The sequence below is a fragment of the Podarcis cretensis genome (genome assembly GCF_951804945.1).
Source record: "Podarcis cretensis genome assembly, chromosome: 6".
Classification (NCBI taxonomy): domain Eukaryota; kingdom Metazoa; phylum Chordata; class Lepidosauria; order Squamata; family Lacertidae; genus Podarcis; species Podarcis cretensis.
The window spans coordinates 77733504-77753104 of NC_137175.1; the positions used below are offsets into that span (position 1 = coordinate 77733504).

The following is a 19601-nucleotide window of genomic DNA, read 5'->3' on the forward strand; positions in this document are numbered from 1 at the left end:
TATGACACATTTCTCTGCAGATGAGATATATGAACTCTCAAAACTAAGTATGAGCTTGGGGATTCACATGTATTTACTGAGATTTTTTATAGCAATTATAAAGACAAATAATAATTGAGAAAAAGAAAGGGAACTAAAAGAAACACTTATAAAATGTCCCCATCTATGGAGCCAGAAGGATTTAAGTCAACAAGATATTATAAAATAGTCCGAGTTTACAGTCAGTCATCACTGATTTAAAGCTTTGAATAATGCTTCTTTATCTATGTTTCTCTTGGCTTTATCAACAAGCCTTCCCGTGAAGTTACTACATCCTTCCAGTGAAAGGCTGCAAAGAAATGGACACTTGGTTTTATCCATGGTGGGTTTGCCCCAAAGTTCAGATTTTTTGTTGAATGGTCTTCATTTCAGACATCATATCCAGCACTGACTCTTCTTTCCACCACATTTATGAAAAAGGGGTCAGTGCTGCAAGAAGAGCTGGTTACTTACCTCTTGCTGTGTAGCTAGAATGGAGGTTGCATGAGACTGGAACACACAACCCCCTGAAGATGGGTGGCAAGGAGAGTTCAGCAATTACCGGTAGCTGTGGACTCAGTAAAGGACTGACAGCACATAGATACTTGGATGCCACTCAAATGGATGTCAGTAAGGGGTCCCTCAAAAATGTTCTATCAACCACTCACAAGACATTTTGGAGTAGGGATATGTAGTCTGATTCTTGGTAGCAGTTCTAATAATGTTATTACAAAAAATATATGCATCAGACTCACATGTTAACACTCACAAAATACAAGCCCATTTTTGTTACATTAATAAATATCATAGATCCACATTAAGACATAAGACAAGGACTGCACTTCTGTGTGCATTTGGCTAAGTCACAGGGGCAAAAAAGTGAGAGAAAGGTTAACAATAAAACAATGAATGTTAACCAGGGCGTGTTTTTTTCAGTCAGAGCTCAGCTCTAGCACCTCTCAAGTGGGTGCCATTGCTATTCTAATAGGACAAAGGAGAAGTTCATGGTGGCCTCCAGCACCTCTTTTTCTAGAAAAATAGCACTGATGTTAACAATGTTTAATAGCTAAGATAATCACCACAACAGTGGATCAATAAGACAGGAGTTAAAGTAAGTACACATTTCAGGAGTATCCAGTTAGCATACAATTAAAATCAAATGTTGATGATGACAGTGGTTGACTAAATTGCCATTGCATTAAAAAATAAAAAATAAAACAAAAATAGCATTGGGGAAATCTGCGAAATTCACGAAGAGAGGGAAAACCAGGGCAATGTGTTTGTGCAGTGTATGTTTAATTAATTAAGCATGAATCCTTTTTCAAACGGGACCCAATGGGTCTAATAAACTACTGCTGCTAATAAAAAAAAATGTCCCGACTGAAAATAGCATGAGTCTCACTTCCCAGAAAAGCAATGACAATGGCATGCGTATGAAGGCAGGCTGGACACATTCTTTTGGTCCACTGGTTACAGTATATTGTTTAAGGCTAAGCTTTATTCTGGAAATACAGATACACTGTGGTTTTTACAAGCACAACAGCTTACACATAGTATTACAGTTATTTATGATGTCACTCTGCAAGTTAGCAATTCTGATTCTACTATTTTCCGGGACACATGCTCAACTGGTTTTCAGAAACCAGCAAAATGTCATATTTCTGGGGAAGTCTCTGTAAATTTTTTCCTGCACAACTCCTTGGATGAGGTTGCATGTGGCTTATTTTTGATTATGATGATGATGATTATAAGTTGTTAGTTGCTTTATCTTGCCCAGGGCATGCCAAAGTGATTGATAACTAATCAAATAAACAGACAATAAACCCAACATAGATACATTACAACCAAGAGGAAAGAGAACAACATTAAAAACATTCTACCCATTTTTAAAAGGCCACAGATAGTTAAAACCAAAGGCCTAGTTATAGGAAAAAGTTTTTACCTGGTGCCTAAAGATATTTAACAATTGCACCAGGCAAGCCTCTCAGGAAAGAGCATTCCACAAATAGGGAGCCACTGCAGAAATGGCCTATTCTTGTGTTGCCACCCTCCAAACCTCTTGTTGAGGGGCACATGAAGAAGGGCCTCATGTGTCATCAAGAAAAAGGTAGCAGAGACTAGAGAGCATTTCTGAATATTTGTCACACTTTTTCATGGGTGTATCATGGGTGCTGTGGTGACATTAGCACTACCGTATTAGCGAGCTTCGCCCTCCATCAGTAGAGCGCAGCACTTAAATCGTTCCCTATAGTCCCATAGCTGGCCCAATGCCTAATGTAGCATTGCACCCTCAGTCCAAGCTGCAGTCCTATACACATTTCTTTAGAAGATTGCCCTGTTGAAGTCAATAGAACTTACTTCTGTGTGGACGTTCATAAGATTGCATTCCAAGTGAAGAAGCTGCCAATAGAGAATTAGTTGTTGTTTTTTAAAAAACCCACTATAAAAACAAAAGAGATAAATTATGCCTTTTTCCTTTCTGTATTGAACTAGTATCAACAAACGTATTTACATAGACTGTTGGTTTGATCTGATAAGCCTGCTAAGAAAAACCACCATGCTATACAAAAATCTCAAGCAGAATTTTTGGCTTTGGAATACAAGCTTCTGTTTATTCAAAACCACGCAATGCTTGCTTTAAATTGTATTAAAGAAACTGGAGATGCAGAATCAAGGCAGCCTTGCTAGCAAATCCACAAAAACATGTTAACCCATGTTGGTCATTTATGGCCCCATCAACAACCTGAAAATAAGAAACAAAACTTCCTATTTTGTGCTTGTAAAAGTTTTCCCATCTGGTTGCTTGGAGGCAATTCTTGCTGACCACAGTTTGAGTGGCTATTATAGAAGCCTGGGCTTAAATAATTCTTAAGGCAGGCACACCCAAACTCAGCCCTCCAGATGTTTTGGCAGTACAACTCCTATCATCCCTAGCTAACAGGACCAGTGGTCAGGGATGGTGGGAATTGTAGTCCCAAAACATCTGGAGGGCTGAGTTTGGAGTTTTTTAAAATGGAGATTCTGTCTTTGTGATAGGAATTTTATGGTCTTAGATATTTGTGTATGCATTGCATGTAGGTTTGCCTTTTCACCTATCCTACTGGAAAAAAGAGGCGACATTTTATCAGATACTGTAACCACCACAGGAAGGTCAGGGCTGTCATTTAGTTTGGAAATTTGCATAGTAAGAAACAGAAAGAGGAAATGCTTTCAGCACCCATGGTGTCATCACTGCTTCAGCTTTTTTTTTTTTTCATTTTTTGTGATAAGTCAGGTTTACCAGATGTGTTTAATGTACCAGGAAGAGACAAGACAATGAAAATCCCACTGTACACAATTCCACAATTATGCAGAAGTGGTATCTAGTCAAACCTTGGCTCCCGAATGCCTTTGTTTTGGAACATTTCGGCTCCAGAACGATGAAAACCAGGAAGCAAATGCTCCGGTTCTTGAACCTTTTGGAAGCCGAACTGGCTTCTGGAATGGATTAAGTTTGACAACCAAGGTTTGACTGTGAATGAATTTAACATCATGATGAAAATATACCGTATATTGGATTATCATAATGTGGAAAAAACCTGCAAAGATAAGGCTGCTTCTAAATTTCACTGCTAATTGTGAGGGGAGTGGGAATCTAACCATACAAACAATTGTCTCATACAGGTACATGCTTTCAGCTAACAACCAACAGTTGGTGTCTGAATGGAATCTTTCCCCTTCTTGGGATATCTGGAAGCATTTAGGACAAAACAAATTTGTACTAATTTTGGTAAGCAAATGTGTGGAGCCCCACAACAAAATGTTGCAGGAAACTAATTTCGTGACTGCAAATATGTGGAAAAGTAAGCATGTCAAAAATGGAACTGTTGATAAATCAATAAAATGTCACATTAGCACCAGAAGTCCTAAATGCATTGACTATTGGAAGCTGCTATACACCAAGGCAGTCACATGATACCTCTAACTGAGCACTATGTACTATGTACACTGCACTGATTAACAGTAATTATCCCGGGTTTCATTCCCCCCCAATAAATTTTATTAAAGTTTGAAATAAAATATACAAAGGTTAATATCAAATTTTTTAAATAAAAAATAAAAGAAACTAATCAAAATAAAAACACAAACCTAGAGGAGGCATAGAAAAAGGGGATGGGAGAAAGAAGAAAGAGGGAAGAAGGAAAGGAAGAGGAAAAAAGATTCTTGGTCTGTCAGCTGTATATAGAAAATTATTCAAAACATCCACTCCAAGAAAGCACCCAACAATTCCACTTTCTATAAACCAATACCTTCTTCAGTCCTCAAACCCAGATATCGTTAAGTTCATACAGATGCATAGGTGCATACAGATGCAAGAGTCTCTCCCACATCAGCACTTGTGGAAACAGATTGCTACTATTTAACTCAGTGTTTTAGCTAGAAGTCCTGCTACTGTGGAGATTAGTGGTTCAGGCTAGTTTTTTAATATGAGACAAGGTAGGGCAGCAGCACCCCAGCTACTGAATATTCACCCACAACAGCTCTTTGCCAGAAAGAAGAAGAGTGTGCTGGTAAACCAGGTGCTTTGCTGCCTTTGCTGTCTTTCAGGTGCACAGGCATGTGTAGGAGGAATGCTGGGTGTGCCAAGGAACACCCTAATATCTTTTTAAAAAAAGACTTTGCAAGTCCCTGAACTTGCTCAGCTGTAGAAGGGCACTTGCTGCACCATGGCATTACCTGCCTGATCAGGTGCGCCAATCTTTCTAACATGCTCCTCTCTAATGCTGGAGAAGATTAGCTTCATCCACAGATAACAAAGGATTTCATCACTTATTAAAAAATAGCACATGAACTGGGTCTGGCAATATGAGTCTATTAAACCTAAAGATTATCTGAAGAGCTTCTTTGTGCAAGCATATTGAACAAGAGCTATATCTGAAACTGAAGCCTGTTACAATCTTTGGCTAATGGCAGTGCCATTTTTCCAGTGAAACTGTGAGCACTCGTTTAATGTGTCATTAAGCAACAATCATTTTCCTGGTAGTGTTTGATGTTACTAATGCCGAAAGCTCGCAGACTTTTTCTAGTGACGTGCGTACTCCTCAAAGAGTCTCAGAGTTCATGTATCATTGTGATACAAGCAAATAAAATCTCTCTTATCTAGCACATAATTGAGGTGCTATCTGATTCATCAATCTGTGATTAGTTTTGATACAGCTGGTTTCAGCATTGTTCTGTCACTGATACTTCCCACACTCCAAATGCCATTACTAAGCAACAGTAAACACTAATATTTGTATTTTATGAAAATCTCCATTAACTGCAGAGTGCTTTAATATCAGGTATAGATATATAATTCCTAGAGAAGATTCAGGATGTCACTTGAAATATAGTGTGCTTCCAGACGATTCCTTAATATTATAAATGGGCTGTTCAGATATTGCAAATGGGACACTGGCAACATTTTTTATTTATTTATTGGATTTCCTCCAGAAAGAGTAAATCAGAATTAAATAAAGGAGAAATTAAAATACAAGTTGGCATTTTCTATACATGAAGAACACTCATCCTACAATGAATACCTGCCTGACTCTCGAAGCATCTCTGTAAGGAAAACATCCTCTGATAAATACGTTATCTTGTTAATGCCCAAGGAAGTAACAGGTATATAATAAATATGTATTTTTAGACCAACCTCTGTTGAAGAGGAAACTTCCAGGCTTTCATGTTACAGAGAACTTTTTCTGAGACTAGCTTGTTTTAACTCTTAGAAAAGATGGCACAACTAAATTTCTGTTGGGCTACATCAAGAGCTCTGTATAGCTTATGCCTTGCACTTGCTACTCGGTGACAGATTTTCTATGCTTAAAATAAAGACTGTTCAGCAATTGCTACAGAACTTAAAAACAGAAAGTGTTGTATATTTTACACACACACACCACCACCACCACCAAGTACCTGACGGACATACACTCATTTATGGGCAGGAAAGACGTGAACAACAGTAGTGTCATAATAGGTGTGGAAATTGAATTATACCAATCCACAGTTAGCATGTAGTGGGAGCAGAAGCACAGGTGTGGACAGATTACTACGACTATAAATCAATGCATATACTGTACAGTTCAGCTGAACTGCTGCATTTTTTGTTCAAGGTCATTGTTTACTTTACTATAACTTTTTAAAACTCTAATTACATATATACACTATTTATTCATTATGCTCAGGAAGAGTAATTTAGAACATATGAGAGCCACAGTGATGTAGTGAATGGAGTGGTTTAAAGTCACATCCCTTTCCCTTTTCGAAGTCAAAATAGGATGTCTACTGTTACAGGAAAAAAGAGGTCTCATTCATAAAAACTACGACAGCTACCACTGCAGAATTGCTACTTCTACAGAGGAATTCTACTCATCATGACTTTTATGACCCATGTTTCTTGGAAGAAAACGTGTTTTGCTGACTTCTTTGAAATAATCCAGTGGTCCAGCAAAACAGGGTTTGTTTCTTTACTCTTGTCATTCCATGCATCATTTTTTAATGCATGCATACTCTATGATATAGATTTTTTAATTGTTCCTCTGAACCAATACACTTTCTAACACCTTCAAAAATCTATAAAACAGCACCCTAATTAGCTTCCTTGGTTGCCTAGAACTATACAGGTTCTCTGAACACAGCATAATTATACTGGAAAACTGCAAAAAAAATTGACGTTCCAGCTGTACTACAGAAAGAAACATGGGCTAATACCCTTAAGTATGACTAGTATTTCTAACAAGTACTGTAGTAAACACTGTAAGGTAAAGCTTGAGAGGCTGCCAGGTGTGGGGCAGTGATCTAGGAAAGAGCTATAACACCAGTTTGTTAAAGCATTAAACTGTCATGCTGAATGGAATAGGGTAAGGAGGTATAATCTACTTATCTCAATATCAGAAATGATATAATCTACCTATCTCAATACCAGAAAAGAAAGAGGGGCTCACTGTAGTTGCTTTCTCTCTTTGTACACTTGACTGGATCCATTCTTCGAAAGCCGTATGCGCAAAAAGTTATATGCAAAGAAGTGCATAGTACACCTGTGTGCGCTCTGTGTGTGTGTGTGTGTGTGTGTGTGTGAGAGAGAGAGAGAGAGAGAGAGAGGGAGAGAGGGAGAGAGAGAGTGTGTGTACAGGGAGCCATTGCTCAGTGCTGGAGCAAAAGGTCAAAAGTCCTTGAGAGCCCTATGCCCAAGACTTGGTGCAGGAAATGGAGCAGATCATAGGAATGGACTTTAAAGGGAGTTTTAAAATCATGCAGGGGAAATGTTTTTCTCACTGGCTGCCATTTGTTTTCATTTTCTTGCTACATCAAACAGAGCTACCTCTGCAAAGAAGCCCCCCACCCCAAATGTGAAAGGACTCCAGGCTTCCAAAAGAACATTTGATCATGTTGAAACCAGTGAAGAGGACAAATTCTGTTTGCTTTTCGTCTGTGAAAAATGAAGGTTTGAAGTGGATCTGCAGGGAGCAGCAGGAACAAACAAACTTGACATTTTTACTCTGTTTATCTTTCAAATGGAGAGCTCTTGAAGATACATTCTCACTTGCATGATTCATTATGTTGACACAACTGTGCAATTGTAAGCACACTGATTCAAAATTAAGTGTCCCAATGGAACTTAAATTTCTAATAAGTGTTGTGGTCACAGAGGCTAATCCTAAACACTATGGCAATCCTAGGCTTTTTTACTATGCTGAAAGTATGTCCCATTGAACTCCATGCAATTTACTTCTGAGTAGTGACGTGAGAAAATTGTTCTCACTTTAAGGCAAACCTACCTAATTTTCTAAGCCTGTGAATTGAAGCACAGCTGTTATTTAAAATCTGCACTTTTCCAAATTTTGTGGCAGTTTACCAGTCAAAAATACAATTTTAATTTTATATTGGTTTTAGGTATTATATTGAAAGATGCTTTGAGTGAAAGTACTAAGTGCAATAAATAATAATAATAATTGATGATACAGTCTTAAATCATATTCATTCACCCAATAGTTCATAAGAAAAAGAAGAAGAAGAAGAAGAAGAAGAAGAAGAAGAAGAAGAAGAAGAAGAGTAGTTTGGATTTGATATCCCGCTTTATCACTACCCGAAGTCTCAAAGCAGCTAACATTCTCCTTTCCCTTCCTCCCCCACAACAAACACTCTGTCAGGTGAGTGGGGCTGAGAGACTTCAGAGAAGTGTGACTGGCCCAAGGTCACCCAGCAGCTACATGTGGAGGAGCGGAGACACGAACCCGGTTCACCAGATTGCAAGACTACCACTCTTAACCACTACACCACACTGGCTCTCTAAAACAAAACCAAAGGCTAAACCCTTTACAATAGCAGTGAATTTGTTGTTTGGTCATCTCATTATTATGTGATTGTATCCTACAGTTTGTGAGTCCCCTTATCTAAGGACGCTGGCCCAAGAATTATCCTGCAAGGTTTCTGCTGCTATTTGGTCTGCTGTGAGTGTGCACTGTGGTGAGATGCAAAGGCCCACCCACTGAGCTTCCATGTATGCACCGAAGCACCTCAAACTGAAGTTCCTTGGCCTCCCTGAAAATCTGGAGCATTCCAATAACATTGCTGTCCAGTAATTGCATGGTAATCACTTATTTGATGGAAGAGCAAAACTACAGTCTCCATGTTGTTCAATAGCTGCTGAACTACACCAGCTCATGCACCATGCCAAATTCCTAAGAAGGACACAGCTCTGTTTTATGTCAAGGCAACTTCAACCGGGTGCCTCAAGGCACATCAGCACTACTGATGACTGACTGATAAGACTGTCCTTTCTGGAATTCTCCCCTCCCTTTTTCTCCAGCAGCTTTCCGCCCAGCTGCATTCAACTTCTTATATTTGCTCAAGAAGAGTAATTTCTACTTACAAGACTGCAAAAGAACAAACTAAACTTTTAACCTAACAAAAATAGGACACAACAAAACCAGTATGTGTTCTAAGCACAGGCCAAACATACAGGCTGTTTTGTTTTTCTTCCCAATTTGGGGAGGGAGGGTTGTCTTCCAAAGCAGAGACCTGCCTTGTCCTCATAAGATGTTGTAAATAGAAATTGCCCTTTTCCCTTATGGGGTATCCAAGAGCCCATATAGAGTCCTTACATAGATTCCCTATTGGTAGGAGAGAATAACAGAGGCCAACCAGAGAATATTGAGAAGCAAAGCAGCTAGTAAGATTGATCTTTATTGATCTGTTGCAACAGGGAGCTCCCCTCACCCGCAGGAAAGAGGAGGGACCCAGAAAAATGGCCTGCAAGGCCTTATAAAGATTTTTGAAATTGCCCCCCTGTAGATCAAGACCACCCTTAGAAATATCATACATACATCACAGAAGGGGTGTAACCTAAGACCACCCCTCAGATACATCACAACTACATCACAAAAAGGTGGTCTAAAACAGAACATTTGAATGTTGTTTTTCTCCTGTCGTTGTTTATCTCCTGTCTGGCAGGTTACTTGATTGGATTTCCTGGGTAGCCTTTTGTAATGATAAATACTTAGTTCCTGGACCAGGTCACAGGCTCACACCCTATTCAAACACAGACATACCCTTAAGACAGGATTTGTGAAGGAAAAGACAATGGGAGGTTTCCCACTTTGACCTTGCAGAGAAAACATTTACTCAGTTTAGGAATCAAAATGGTTCCAGGTTGGTCTTCCTGTGCTGATCTATATATGTGCTGTTATGAACATTACCATATATCTAAGACCATAAAATTCCTATCACAAAGACAGAATCTCCATTTTTTTAAAAAAAGTTTATCACGTTACTTAAGGCTGGATCGGGGATGTGGGGAACCTCAACCCTATGCCACACCCTCTTTCCTCAGGCCACACCCTCTTTGAAGTGTTTTTGCATGACAAGAATGTGTCCTTGAACTCTAATATTGCGGATTGTGCAATCACATTATGTGCTGTAATGAATGCATTATATGAAGATGGAAACACTGAGTTTCCGAAGATATAAGCCATAGCATGTCTGTGGAAAACATATTGAGTATATGCAACATATGGGAAGTGACAATGCATTTATCACACTAAAGGTGGATTGCCTTATTTCCATAAGATCTTAGTACCTGGCTCCACCAAGCAAGCAGCCCATTTGGTACAACAGAAGGTAATAAGTTAAGTTCAATAAAAAAGGCAAATATGTCCCAATTTATACCAGAACCTTAAGGTAAAGACAAAGAACCCAGAGAGGAACATAGTATGAATCAACAACGTAACTGAAAACTAATGTAGAAATTGCAGAACTCAATGCAATTATGATGTAGCTAGGTGAGAACAGATGTGTTTATTGCAACTAGAATAATTGTGGGTTCTACTTTATCACCAGAAGGCAAAAGGGAATGAAGTTGTAATGGCTTAGTCATTTAATATCTGGTCATCATGACTCCCAGCTCCACCATCCTCAGCCTTGGTAAGCGGCTAAAAAAACTATCTCAGGATTCATGTTGTGTGCAACCCTAAAAACTATGTGTGCACAAACACGTTTAGTTAACCATATTACAGAACATTCTGATAAAATAAAACTCATTATACCACATGCTGTAGCACAATGTACGCAAGATAAATGCTAATAGCTTTCAAAAGAAGCAGTAAAATACATAAATGTTACCCCTTAATTCTCCATCTCCTGTTGTAAATTCTTTTGGAAGAGTAGCTGATAAGTGGTGATTATGGCCATTCTCATGTAATAGGTAGAGCAGAGCCTGGGAATCTCCAGCCCATGGGTCTAATTACTGGTCAGCACCAATCACAATACTGGTGCTAGAGTGCATCTTCAAAGGAGGTCCTCTTAGTGCCGATCAGCTGAGAGGTGCTGAGAGGTAGCCTCATTGAAGTCCATTTTGTTTAGAATATTTTTTTTTTATTGGATTTTCACATTTTATAAACACAGACACACACAAACAAAAACAACACATATAAGGTTTCATGTCCTTACTTTCCTAACCCCAGTTCTTGACCTCCCCCCACCCCCCCTTCTTACATCCTAATTTAATTAAATTAACTCAGCAAGCTCATATCTCTCATCCTTTACATATTGTTGTTATATAAGTATATTTTTAAAAAAATAAATAAATACTTGATTCATATTACTTGGCCAAATTTTACTTATCCAATTTTCATATAAATATTAAATCCTTTTCTAAGGTCGACCCAAATTCCTTCCACGGGTTTCCCTTTTATCTTAAAAATAGGTCATAATAATCAAACACAAAAATCATGAAAATTTTCAAGTTCTATTCTTCCCTCCCCCCCGCCCCGGTTTCTGTCCCTTCCCAAATGAATGTCCACAAAAACAGTTTTTAGCCTGGATTCCTCACATCTGAGGCCTTCAAGTCTCTGTCAGTCTCTCTCTGCCGATTTTGTTGATAGCCCTCTTTGTTGGTCATCGGGTCTCGAAGGAGTTCTAGCTCAGTCTCATCAGATTTTCTTCCATCCAAAATACTTGATAACAACTGCTGCGAAAGGTCAACTGATCTTCCATACTCAAAGAGGAAGCCCCAATCATATTTCTTGTTTCTTTTAAATTCAAGTATTCCAAGTGTTCCGGGGGCTTCCTCCCTCCTCTCTCGCATCTTTCGCAGATTTGTAATCCAAAAGTCTTCTTCTTTACGTTCTAACAGTGTAGGCTTCTGGTTGGTACTCTCCATCTGTACATGCTCCACTCCTTGTTCCCTCTCCTCCTGTTCCAAAGTTATCTCTTCTAATTCAGCTGCAGATTTTTTTCCGGTCAAGTCCATTGTGCATTCAGCAGAGTCACTTATTTTAGAATTCAAGATTATAAGTTGTTTACTCATAGCCGTAGTCTGCTCCTGCAAAATTCCCACGAGAAAGAACATTCTTTCTATCTCTGCCTGTAATTTTCCATCTGCAGCCACTGTAGTGTTTCAATGTTTCCCCTAGGGGGATTCTGGTTACCTAATAGTCCTTTCCCAACAGTCCGTTACTTTGTTATTTCACTACTTTGTTCCCAACCTCTTTAATTCAAATGTAACAAATTTAGTCCAGAGAAGTGTTAAATAATAAAATTTTTAACTTTCACTGCCCGTTTGACAGCTCCTTTGACAGCTGTCAAACTCCTGTTCCTTTTTCTCCAGCTCACATACAGGACACTCCCGGGTCTGAGAGGGGGGGTTTAAACAAAAGCTTCCAAAATTCCACTCTTACACTCCAGCACGAATCTTCTTCTGTCAAACTCATGAAAATATTATCTTTTAAAAGAACACCAAAAAGAAAGAACTCTCCACCTTAGTTCTCCGATCCTTGCTTTAAATCTTCTGTAAGCAGGGGGGTGCGGACTTCCCTTTAGCACATCCCCCGATCGTGCCGAATTCAAAAATAAAAATTTTAAAGTCCAAATTCCATTCTACTCACGGGTTAATTAAAGTCCGAATTTCAGGGAAGAAAGTCAGCGGTCTCTGGCCATGGCTCGCGGCTACGCTCCACTGCAGTAGCGGTCCACTCACAGCACCACGCCGCTCCCCGTACCCTCTCCGCAGCCTTTAAAAAGGCTCTTCGTGGGTCGGGGGGGCGCTTAAGGTGCCCGCCGAGTCACCAAGTCCGCAGGCTTCAGCGCCTGCGGTTTCTGAGGGTCCCCGCGTCACCGTCGCGGTAGAATCCTTCTCCAGCGGAGCCGATTCCCTCCGGAGCTCGGAGGGAATCCGCCATTAACCAGATCGCGCTAACCCGGAAGTCCCATTGAAGTCCATTTTGTAGGCAGGCATGGTTGTGTTTTGAACTAGGATGCCAAGAGAACCAGCTTCAGATCTCCAGCTCATCCATGAAACTTTCTGGCTGACTTGGGCTAGCTGCTTTCTCACACGGTGTCTCTAATGATAAAATGGGAGAAGAGAGCCATACTGCACTGAGTTTCTTAAATGTAAATAAGTACATACATTTTTTTTAAATGCAGATTGACTCATGGTTTCTTGCCACACAAGATTTATCCTTTTCTCTTTCTCTTTTTTTAAAGGATCAGATAGTATGTGCTGGGAAAGACCTCTGTATGATGAGACCCTGGAGAATTGCCAGATACAACAGACAACACTGCAGGGGTAAGGAATTTTTTTTCTTTCCCCAGGTCATGTTTGCTTCTAGGCCACTTTCCAGTGGTGGGCAGGGTCAGAGAAAAAAGTTGGTGGACTAATGAACGCAATGTTCTATTTGGCAACCCAAATGAAATTGTGCAGGCATAATAGCATAATGTTGAATTCCAGTTATTAAATGGGGCTTGAGCTAGGAGAGACTGGCCGGGTAGTTACATTTTAAAAAGATATGTTAATTAATATTTTAAACTTGGGAAACTGGGATTGAAGAAGAATTAGGAATTTCCTTAGACTAATGGATGGGAGAGAAATTTGATTCAGCTTACATTTAAAGGTGGACCTATCTAACTTGTACTTTCTGAAACAAGATGTTAACTGAAATGAAGCCATTCTTTGACATTTGTACATTTCTGAATTTTGCTGTACAGAACCCTCCAGCCAAGCAATGTGTAATAATAATATATATTAGTGAAAATAACATACAAAAAATGCATTATATTAGTGAAATCCCAACCTTAGACCAAGAGAAGTAGTCTGCGTTCTGCAACATTTTTACTCAATGTTTTCCCATTAAAGTCAACAGAAATGATCCTGAATAACTAGGCTGCAGGGTTACAACTGAAAGGATTAGGTCATAAAGGGTAAGCTATTACAAGATTTAGAGCTGCAATTAGCATTAACCCAGGTGCAGCCATGGTTCAGGCCATGGGAAAAAAGGCAACTCTAATTTATCATAGAAGTGCTCATCACTCACATATTCAGTTTCCATTCATCAACTCTTGGGCTGAATGATATTCCATGTGTGGGTGACAACATATTTGGAATTACCCCAGCCATATGTTTTTTTAGACATACTGAGTTCAATTCTGCTTTTGGATATAGTCAGAGAATTTGAAATACAACCATCAGTTTAAAGGAAGGGGACATGTATTCCTTCAGATTTTTAATTTTTTTTACAGATAAAACCTCTGAAAAAGAGGACTCTGTTTATCCATAATCCATTTTTTCATTTTTTTTATTATTGGAATACAGCTGCAACCAGGGAAACAAAGTCAAGGCAAGGGTTCTATATTGTATCTTAGACACAAGGAGTCTTATGGCACTTTAAAGTGTAATCCTAGACATATCTACTCAGAAGTAAGTCCCCTGAGTTCAGTGTAGCTCACTCCCAGGATAGAGTAGAATGGCATAAGCTTTCATTATCTAGCATCTACTTAATCAGATGTAATAAGTTATTTTCAGCTGGCAAGTTTATATAGCTCATGAAAAAATTAAAACGAATTTAGTTGTTTATTTATAAAGTTTTCATCCCACCTATTGTCATAAGTCCCCAGGGCCCAACAGGTCACAACAGTGAAAGATATTAACAAACATTCAACAAGACATTAAAACACAACAGGAGCTTTTCTTATACTGTGATTCACCTTCCAAGCCTGCATTGTCTACACTGGCTGGCAGCAGCTCTCCAGGATTTCAGACAGCGACCTCTCCTAGCCTTAACTGGAGATGTCAGGGATTGACACTCATCTAACCTCCCTCTGGCTCAGATCTTGAGGTCTACCAGGACAGAGAACAGGAGGGGCAAGATAGTGGTGAGTTCAGCACAGTGCAAACACACCAGTGGAGCCAATTTGGTGCCCCTGCCTGTGTGTTTGCACTGCACTGACCTCCCCCACTTCTATCTCAGAATGCAGCAGCAACTCAGCCAAAGGGAGATAAGTTCAACAGAACGTATTCCCAGGTAAGTATGTCTAGGTTTGAAGTCGCACTGCATCTTACACAGAGATGGACCAATTTCTCCTTTCACTCAAAAACATTTTTGCATCAAAATTCTGCTCTGGCTGTCTGTAGGTAACTTTATATTTAAAGATGCAGCAATGCATGGGATTCATTAAATTTCCTGTTTAAACAAATGTGAAACTTGAGAATGTCAGTGTCAGCAAAAGACGCCCTGAAATCCGGTTAGAGAAACACTCCCAAGAGAAACAAAGAACGGCTCAACAAATACGTTGTTATGAAATACAGCAAGGGTGGCAGGGACACAAGCACAAAGCAAAGGGGTTAGCAAGTATATAGACAAATACAGTGGTACCTTGGTTTAAGAACAGCTTAGTTTATGAACAACTTGGATTAAGAACGCTGAAAACCCAGAAGTAGGTGTTTTGGTTTGTGAACTTTGCCTTGGAAGCAGGACATGTTTCGCTTCCTGTTGAGTGTGTTCCATTTGTAAACTGAGTCCCCCACTGCTATGGGAAAGCATGCCTTGGTTTAATAACGCTTTGGTTTAAGAACGGACTTCTGGAACGGATTAAATTCGTAAACCAAGGTACCACTGTATATCTATTTCCAAAATGGGAACAAAGAACACACCATTCCTTAAGTCTCTAGTCCTTGATTTAAACTGAATGGTTTTTAATAGGAGTGATTAAAAGGTAAAATAGACATTTTTAGAATTTGATCAGCTCCTTATGCAGACAAAGTTCAAACTACCTTGCCAGTGCAAAACCCATTCAATGAAGCACCACGTGTCCAAGAATGTCCAGAAATGTTCCATATCCTTCAGAATGAAGGCGCAGAATTTTTCCTCAAATGAAACTAACATATGACATGATAAATAAGTATTAAAGCTAGGGCCTTGACTCTCATTTCTTCTACAGTGATTCCTTTTTAGCTCGCTCCCCCCCCCCATTTTTATTCATTCCTGCTGTTGTTTAGTCGTTTAGTCGTGTCCGACTCTTCGTGACCCCATGGACCAGAGAACGCCAGGCACTCCTGTCCTCCACTGCCCCCCGCAGCTTGGTCAGACTCATGCTGGTAACCTCGAAAACACTATCCAACCATCTCGTCCTCTGTCGCCCCCTTCTCCTTGTGCCCTCCATCTTTCCCAACATCAGGGTCTTCTCCAGGGAGTCTTCTCTTCTCATGAGGTGGCCAAAGTACTGGAGCCTCAGCTTCACAATCTGTCCTTCCAGTGAGCACTCAGGGCTGATTTCCTTCAGAATGGAGAGGTTTGATCTTCTTGCAGTCCATGGGACTCTCAAGAGTCTCCTCCAGCACCATAATTCAAAAGCATCAATTCTTCGGCGATCAGCCTTCTTTATGGTCCAGCTCTCACTTCCATACATCACTACTGGGAAAACCATAGCTTTAACTATACGGACCTTTGTTGGCAAGGTGATGTCTCTACTTCTCAAGATGCTGTCTAGGCCTGTCATTGCCCTTCTCCCAAGAAGCAGGCGTCTTTTAATTTCGTGGCTGCTGTCACCATCTGCAGTGATCATGGAGCCCAAGAAAGTAAAATCTCTCACTGCCTCCACTTCTTCCCCTTCTATTTGCCAGGAGGTGATGGGACCAGTAGCCATGATCTTCGTTTTTTTGATGTTGAGCTTCAGACCATATTTTGCACTCTCCTCTTTCACCCTCAATAAAAGGTTCTTTAATTCCTCCTCACTTTCTGCCATCAAGGTTGTGTCATCTGCATATCTGAGGTTGTTGATATTTCTTCCGGCAATCTTAATTCCAGCTAGGGATTCATCCAGCCCAGCCTTTCGCATGATGAATTCTGCATATAAGTTAAATAAGCAGGGAGACAAAATGCAGCCTTGTCGTACTCCTTTCCCAATTTTGAACCAGTCAGTTGTTCCATATCCAGTTCTAACTGTAGCTTCTTGTCCCACATAGAGATTTCTCAGGAGACAGATGAGGTGATCAGGCACTCCCATTTCTTTAAGAACTTGCCATAGTTTGCCATGGTCGACACAGTCAAAGGCTTTTGCATAGTCAATGAAGCAGAAGTAGATGTCTTTCTGGAACTCTCTAGCTTTCTCCATAATCCAGCGCATGTTTGCAATTTGGTCTCTGGTTCCTCTGCCTCTTCTAAATCCAGCTTGCACTTCTGGGAGTTCTCGGTCCACATACTGCTTGAGCCTTCCTTGTAGAATTTTAAGCATAACCTTGCTAGCGTGAGAAATTAGTGCAATTGTGCAATAGTTGGAGCATTCTTTGGCACTGCCCTTCTTTGGGATTGGGATGTAGACTGATCTTCTCTAATCTTCTGGCCACTGCTGAGTTTTCCAAACTTGCTGGCATATTGAATGTAGCACCTTAACAGCATCATCTTTTAAAATTTTAAATAGTTCAGCTGGAATACCATCACTTCCACTGGCCTTGTTATTTGCAGTGCTTTCTAAGGCCCATTTGACTTCACTCTCCAGGATGTCTGGCTCAAGGTCAGCAACCACACTACCTGGGGTATATGAGACATCCGTTTCTTTCTGGTATAATTCCTCTGTGTATTCTTGCCACCTCTTCTTGATGTCTTCTGCTTCTGTTAGGTCCTTTCCACTTTTGTCCTTTATTATGGAAATCTTTGTACGAAATGTTCCTTTCATATCTCCAATTTTCTTGAAAAGATCTCTGGTTCTTCCCATTCTATTGCTTTCCTCTATTTCTTTGCATTGCTTGTTTAAGAAGGTCTTCTTGTCTCTCCTTGCTATTCTTTGGAAATCTGCATTCAATTTCCTGTATGTTTCACGATCTCCCTTGCATTTTGCTTGCCTTCTCTCCCCCGCTATTTGTAAGGCCTCATTGGACAGCCACTTTGCTTTCTTGCATTTCCTTTTCATTGGGATGGTTTTCGTTGCTGCCTCCTGTATAATGTTACGAGCCTCCATCCATAGTTCTTCAGGCACTCTGTCCACCAAATCTAAATCCTTAAACCTGTTCCTCACTTCCACTGTGTATTCATAAGGGATTTGACTTAGATTGTATCTTACCGGCCCAGTGGTTTTTCCTACTTTCTTCAGTTTAAGATTGAATTTTGCTATAAGAAGCTGATGATCTGAGCCACAGTCAGCTCCAGGTCTTGTTTTTGCTGACTGTATAGAGCTTCTCCATCTTTGGCTGCAGAGAATATAATCAATCTGATTTCGATGCTGCCCATCTGGTGATGTCCATGTGTAGTCGTCTCTTGTGTTGTTGGAAAAGCGTGTTTGTGATGACCAGCTTGTTCTCTTGACAGAACTCTATTAGCCTTTGCCCTGCTTCGTTTTGATCTCCAAGGCCAAACTTGCCAGTTGTTCCTTTTATCTCTTGACTCCCTACTTTAGCATTCCAATCCCCTATAATGAGAAGAACATCCTTCTTTGGTGTCACTTCTATAAGGTGTTGTAAGTCTTCATAGAATTGGTCAATTTCAGTTTCTTCAGCACCAGTAGTTGGTGCATAAACTTGGATTACTGTGATGTTAAAAGGTCTGCCTTGGATTCGTATCGAGATCATTCTATCATTTTTGAGATTGCATCCCAGTACAGCTTTTGCCACTCTTTTGTTGACTATGAGGGCCACTCCATTTCTTTTACGGGTTTCTTGCCCACAGTAGTAGATATGATGGTCATCCGAACTGAATTCACCCATTCCCGTCCATTTTAGTTCACTGATGCCCAGGATGTCAATATTTATTCTTGCCATCTCATTTTTGACCACCTCCAACTTACCCATGTTCATGGTTCTTACATTCCAGGTTCCTATGCAATATTTTTCTTTACAGCATTGGACTTTCCTTTCGCTTCCAGGCATATCCGCAACTGAGCGTCCTTTCGGCTTTGGCCCAGCCGCTTCATCAGCTCTGGATCTACTTGTACTTGCCCTCCGCTCTTCCCCAGTAGCATGTTGGACGCCTTCTGACCTGAGGGGCTCATCTTCCAGCGTCATAACTTTTATATGCCTGTTGTCTTTGTCCATGGAGTTTTCTTGGCAGGGATACTGGAGTGGCTTGCCGGTTCCTCCTCCAGGTGGATCACGTTTGGTCAAAACTCTCCACTATGACCTGTTCATCTTGGGTGCCCTGCTCGGCATAGTTCATAGCTTCTCTGAGTTCTTCAAGCCCCTTCGCCACGGCAAGGCAGTGATCCATGAAGGGGTCATTCCTGCTACTTAGACAAATTTGCTTTCTTTAGATTAGAGGTGAGGAATCTCAGGGCTGGGGGCTAAATGTGGCCTTCCAGGGCCGTCAGAACTCCCTGAATCAAAGTGTTTTTGCTTGGCTATAATGTATTTGGAATGCCTGGCCAGAATTCTGATAATGCCTCTTGCTTGTCTGGATGGAGAACAAATAGGTGTGTGAAGAAACTAGATAAGGGTAAAATTTACATTTGTTGTTTCACTCACTCTCTCCTTGCCCTCCACTGGCATGTAACCCTCAAAAGGCTTTCCAGAAATTAATGTGGCTCTTAGGTTGAAAAAGATTTTCCCTCTTTTGCTTTAGATCATGCATTTCTCCAATGTTTCTTAAAATAATATTCCGTTTGTGGGGTACTAATGCCACTTGCTTCTGAAGCCACTTGCAAGACAGACTATAATGAGTTGAAAGAATGCAGTGGATAGCAGGCAAAGAGAAGCCTTCAGCTAAGATGCAGCTACCATGTGAATGTTGTAACAGTGTGGTGGTTACAAAGACACAAATCTGTAAAATGTTGGAGGATATTAAGGATCAGTATCTGGGAAGGCA

The 19601-nt window shown here is 40.3% G+C and overlaps 1 protein-coding gene and 1 long non-coding RNA gene across 4 annotated transcripts in view; one reads left to right on the forward strand and one right to left on the reverse strand.

Moving 5' to 3' along the window:
* SLC44A3 (solute carrier family 44 member 3) overlaps nt 1-19601 on the reverse strand; it is a 96772-nt gene that overhangs the window by 66574 nt on the left and 10597 nt on the right. Inside the window, exon 1 of one of the 3 annotated variants that reach the window (XM_079981367.1) lies at nt 4308-4560. The exons of 1 other annotated variant lie outside the window; for it this stretch is intronic. Coding sequence is in view for 1 of the 2 variants with exons in the window: in XM_079981365.1 (XP_079837491.1) it covers nt 2377-2394 (18 nt within the window). In the remaining variant the exon portion in view is untranslated. Of the gene's footprint in view, nt 1-2376; nt 2543-4307; nt 4561-19601 lie in introns of those variants that run through there. One more of the 3 variants, XM_079981365.1, reaches the window with a different exon arrangement.
* Nucleotides 2927-3110, forward strand: LOC307219008. The gene is made up of 2 exons (XR_013840250.1): nt 2927-3020; nt 3055-3110. It is a non-coding gene; the product is annotated as an uncharacterized lncRNA (long non-coding RNA).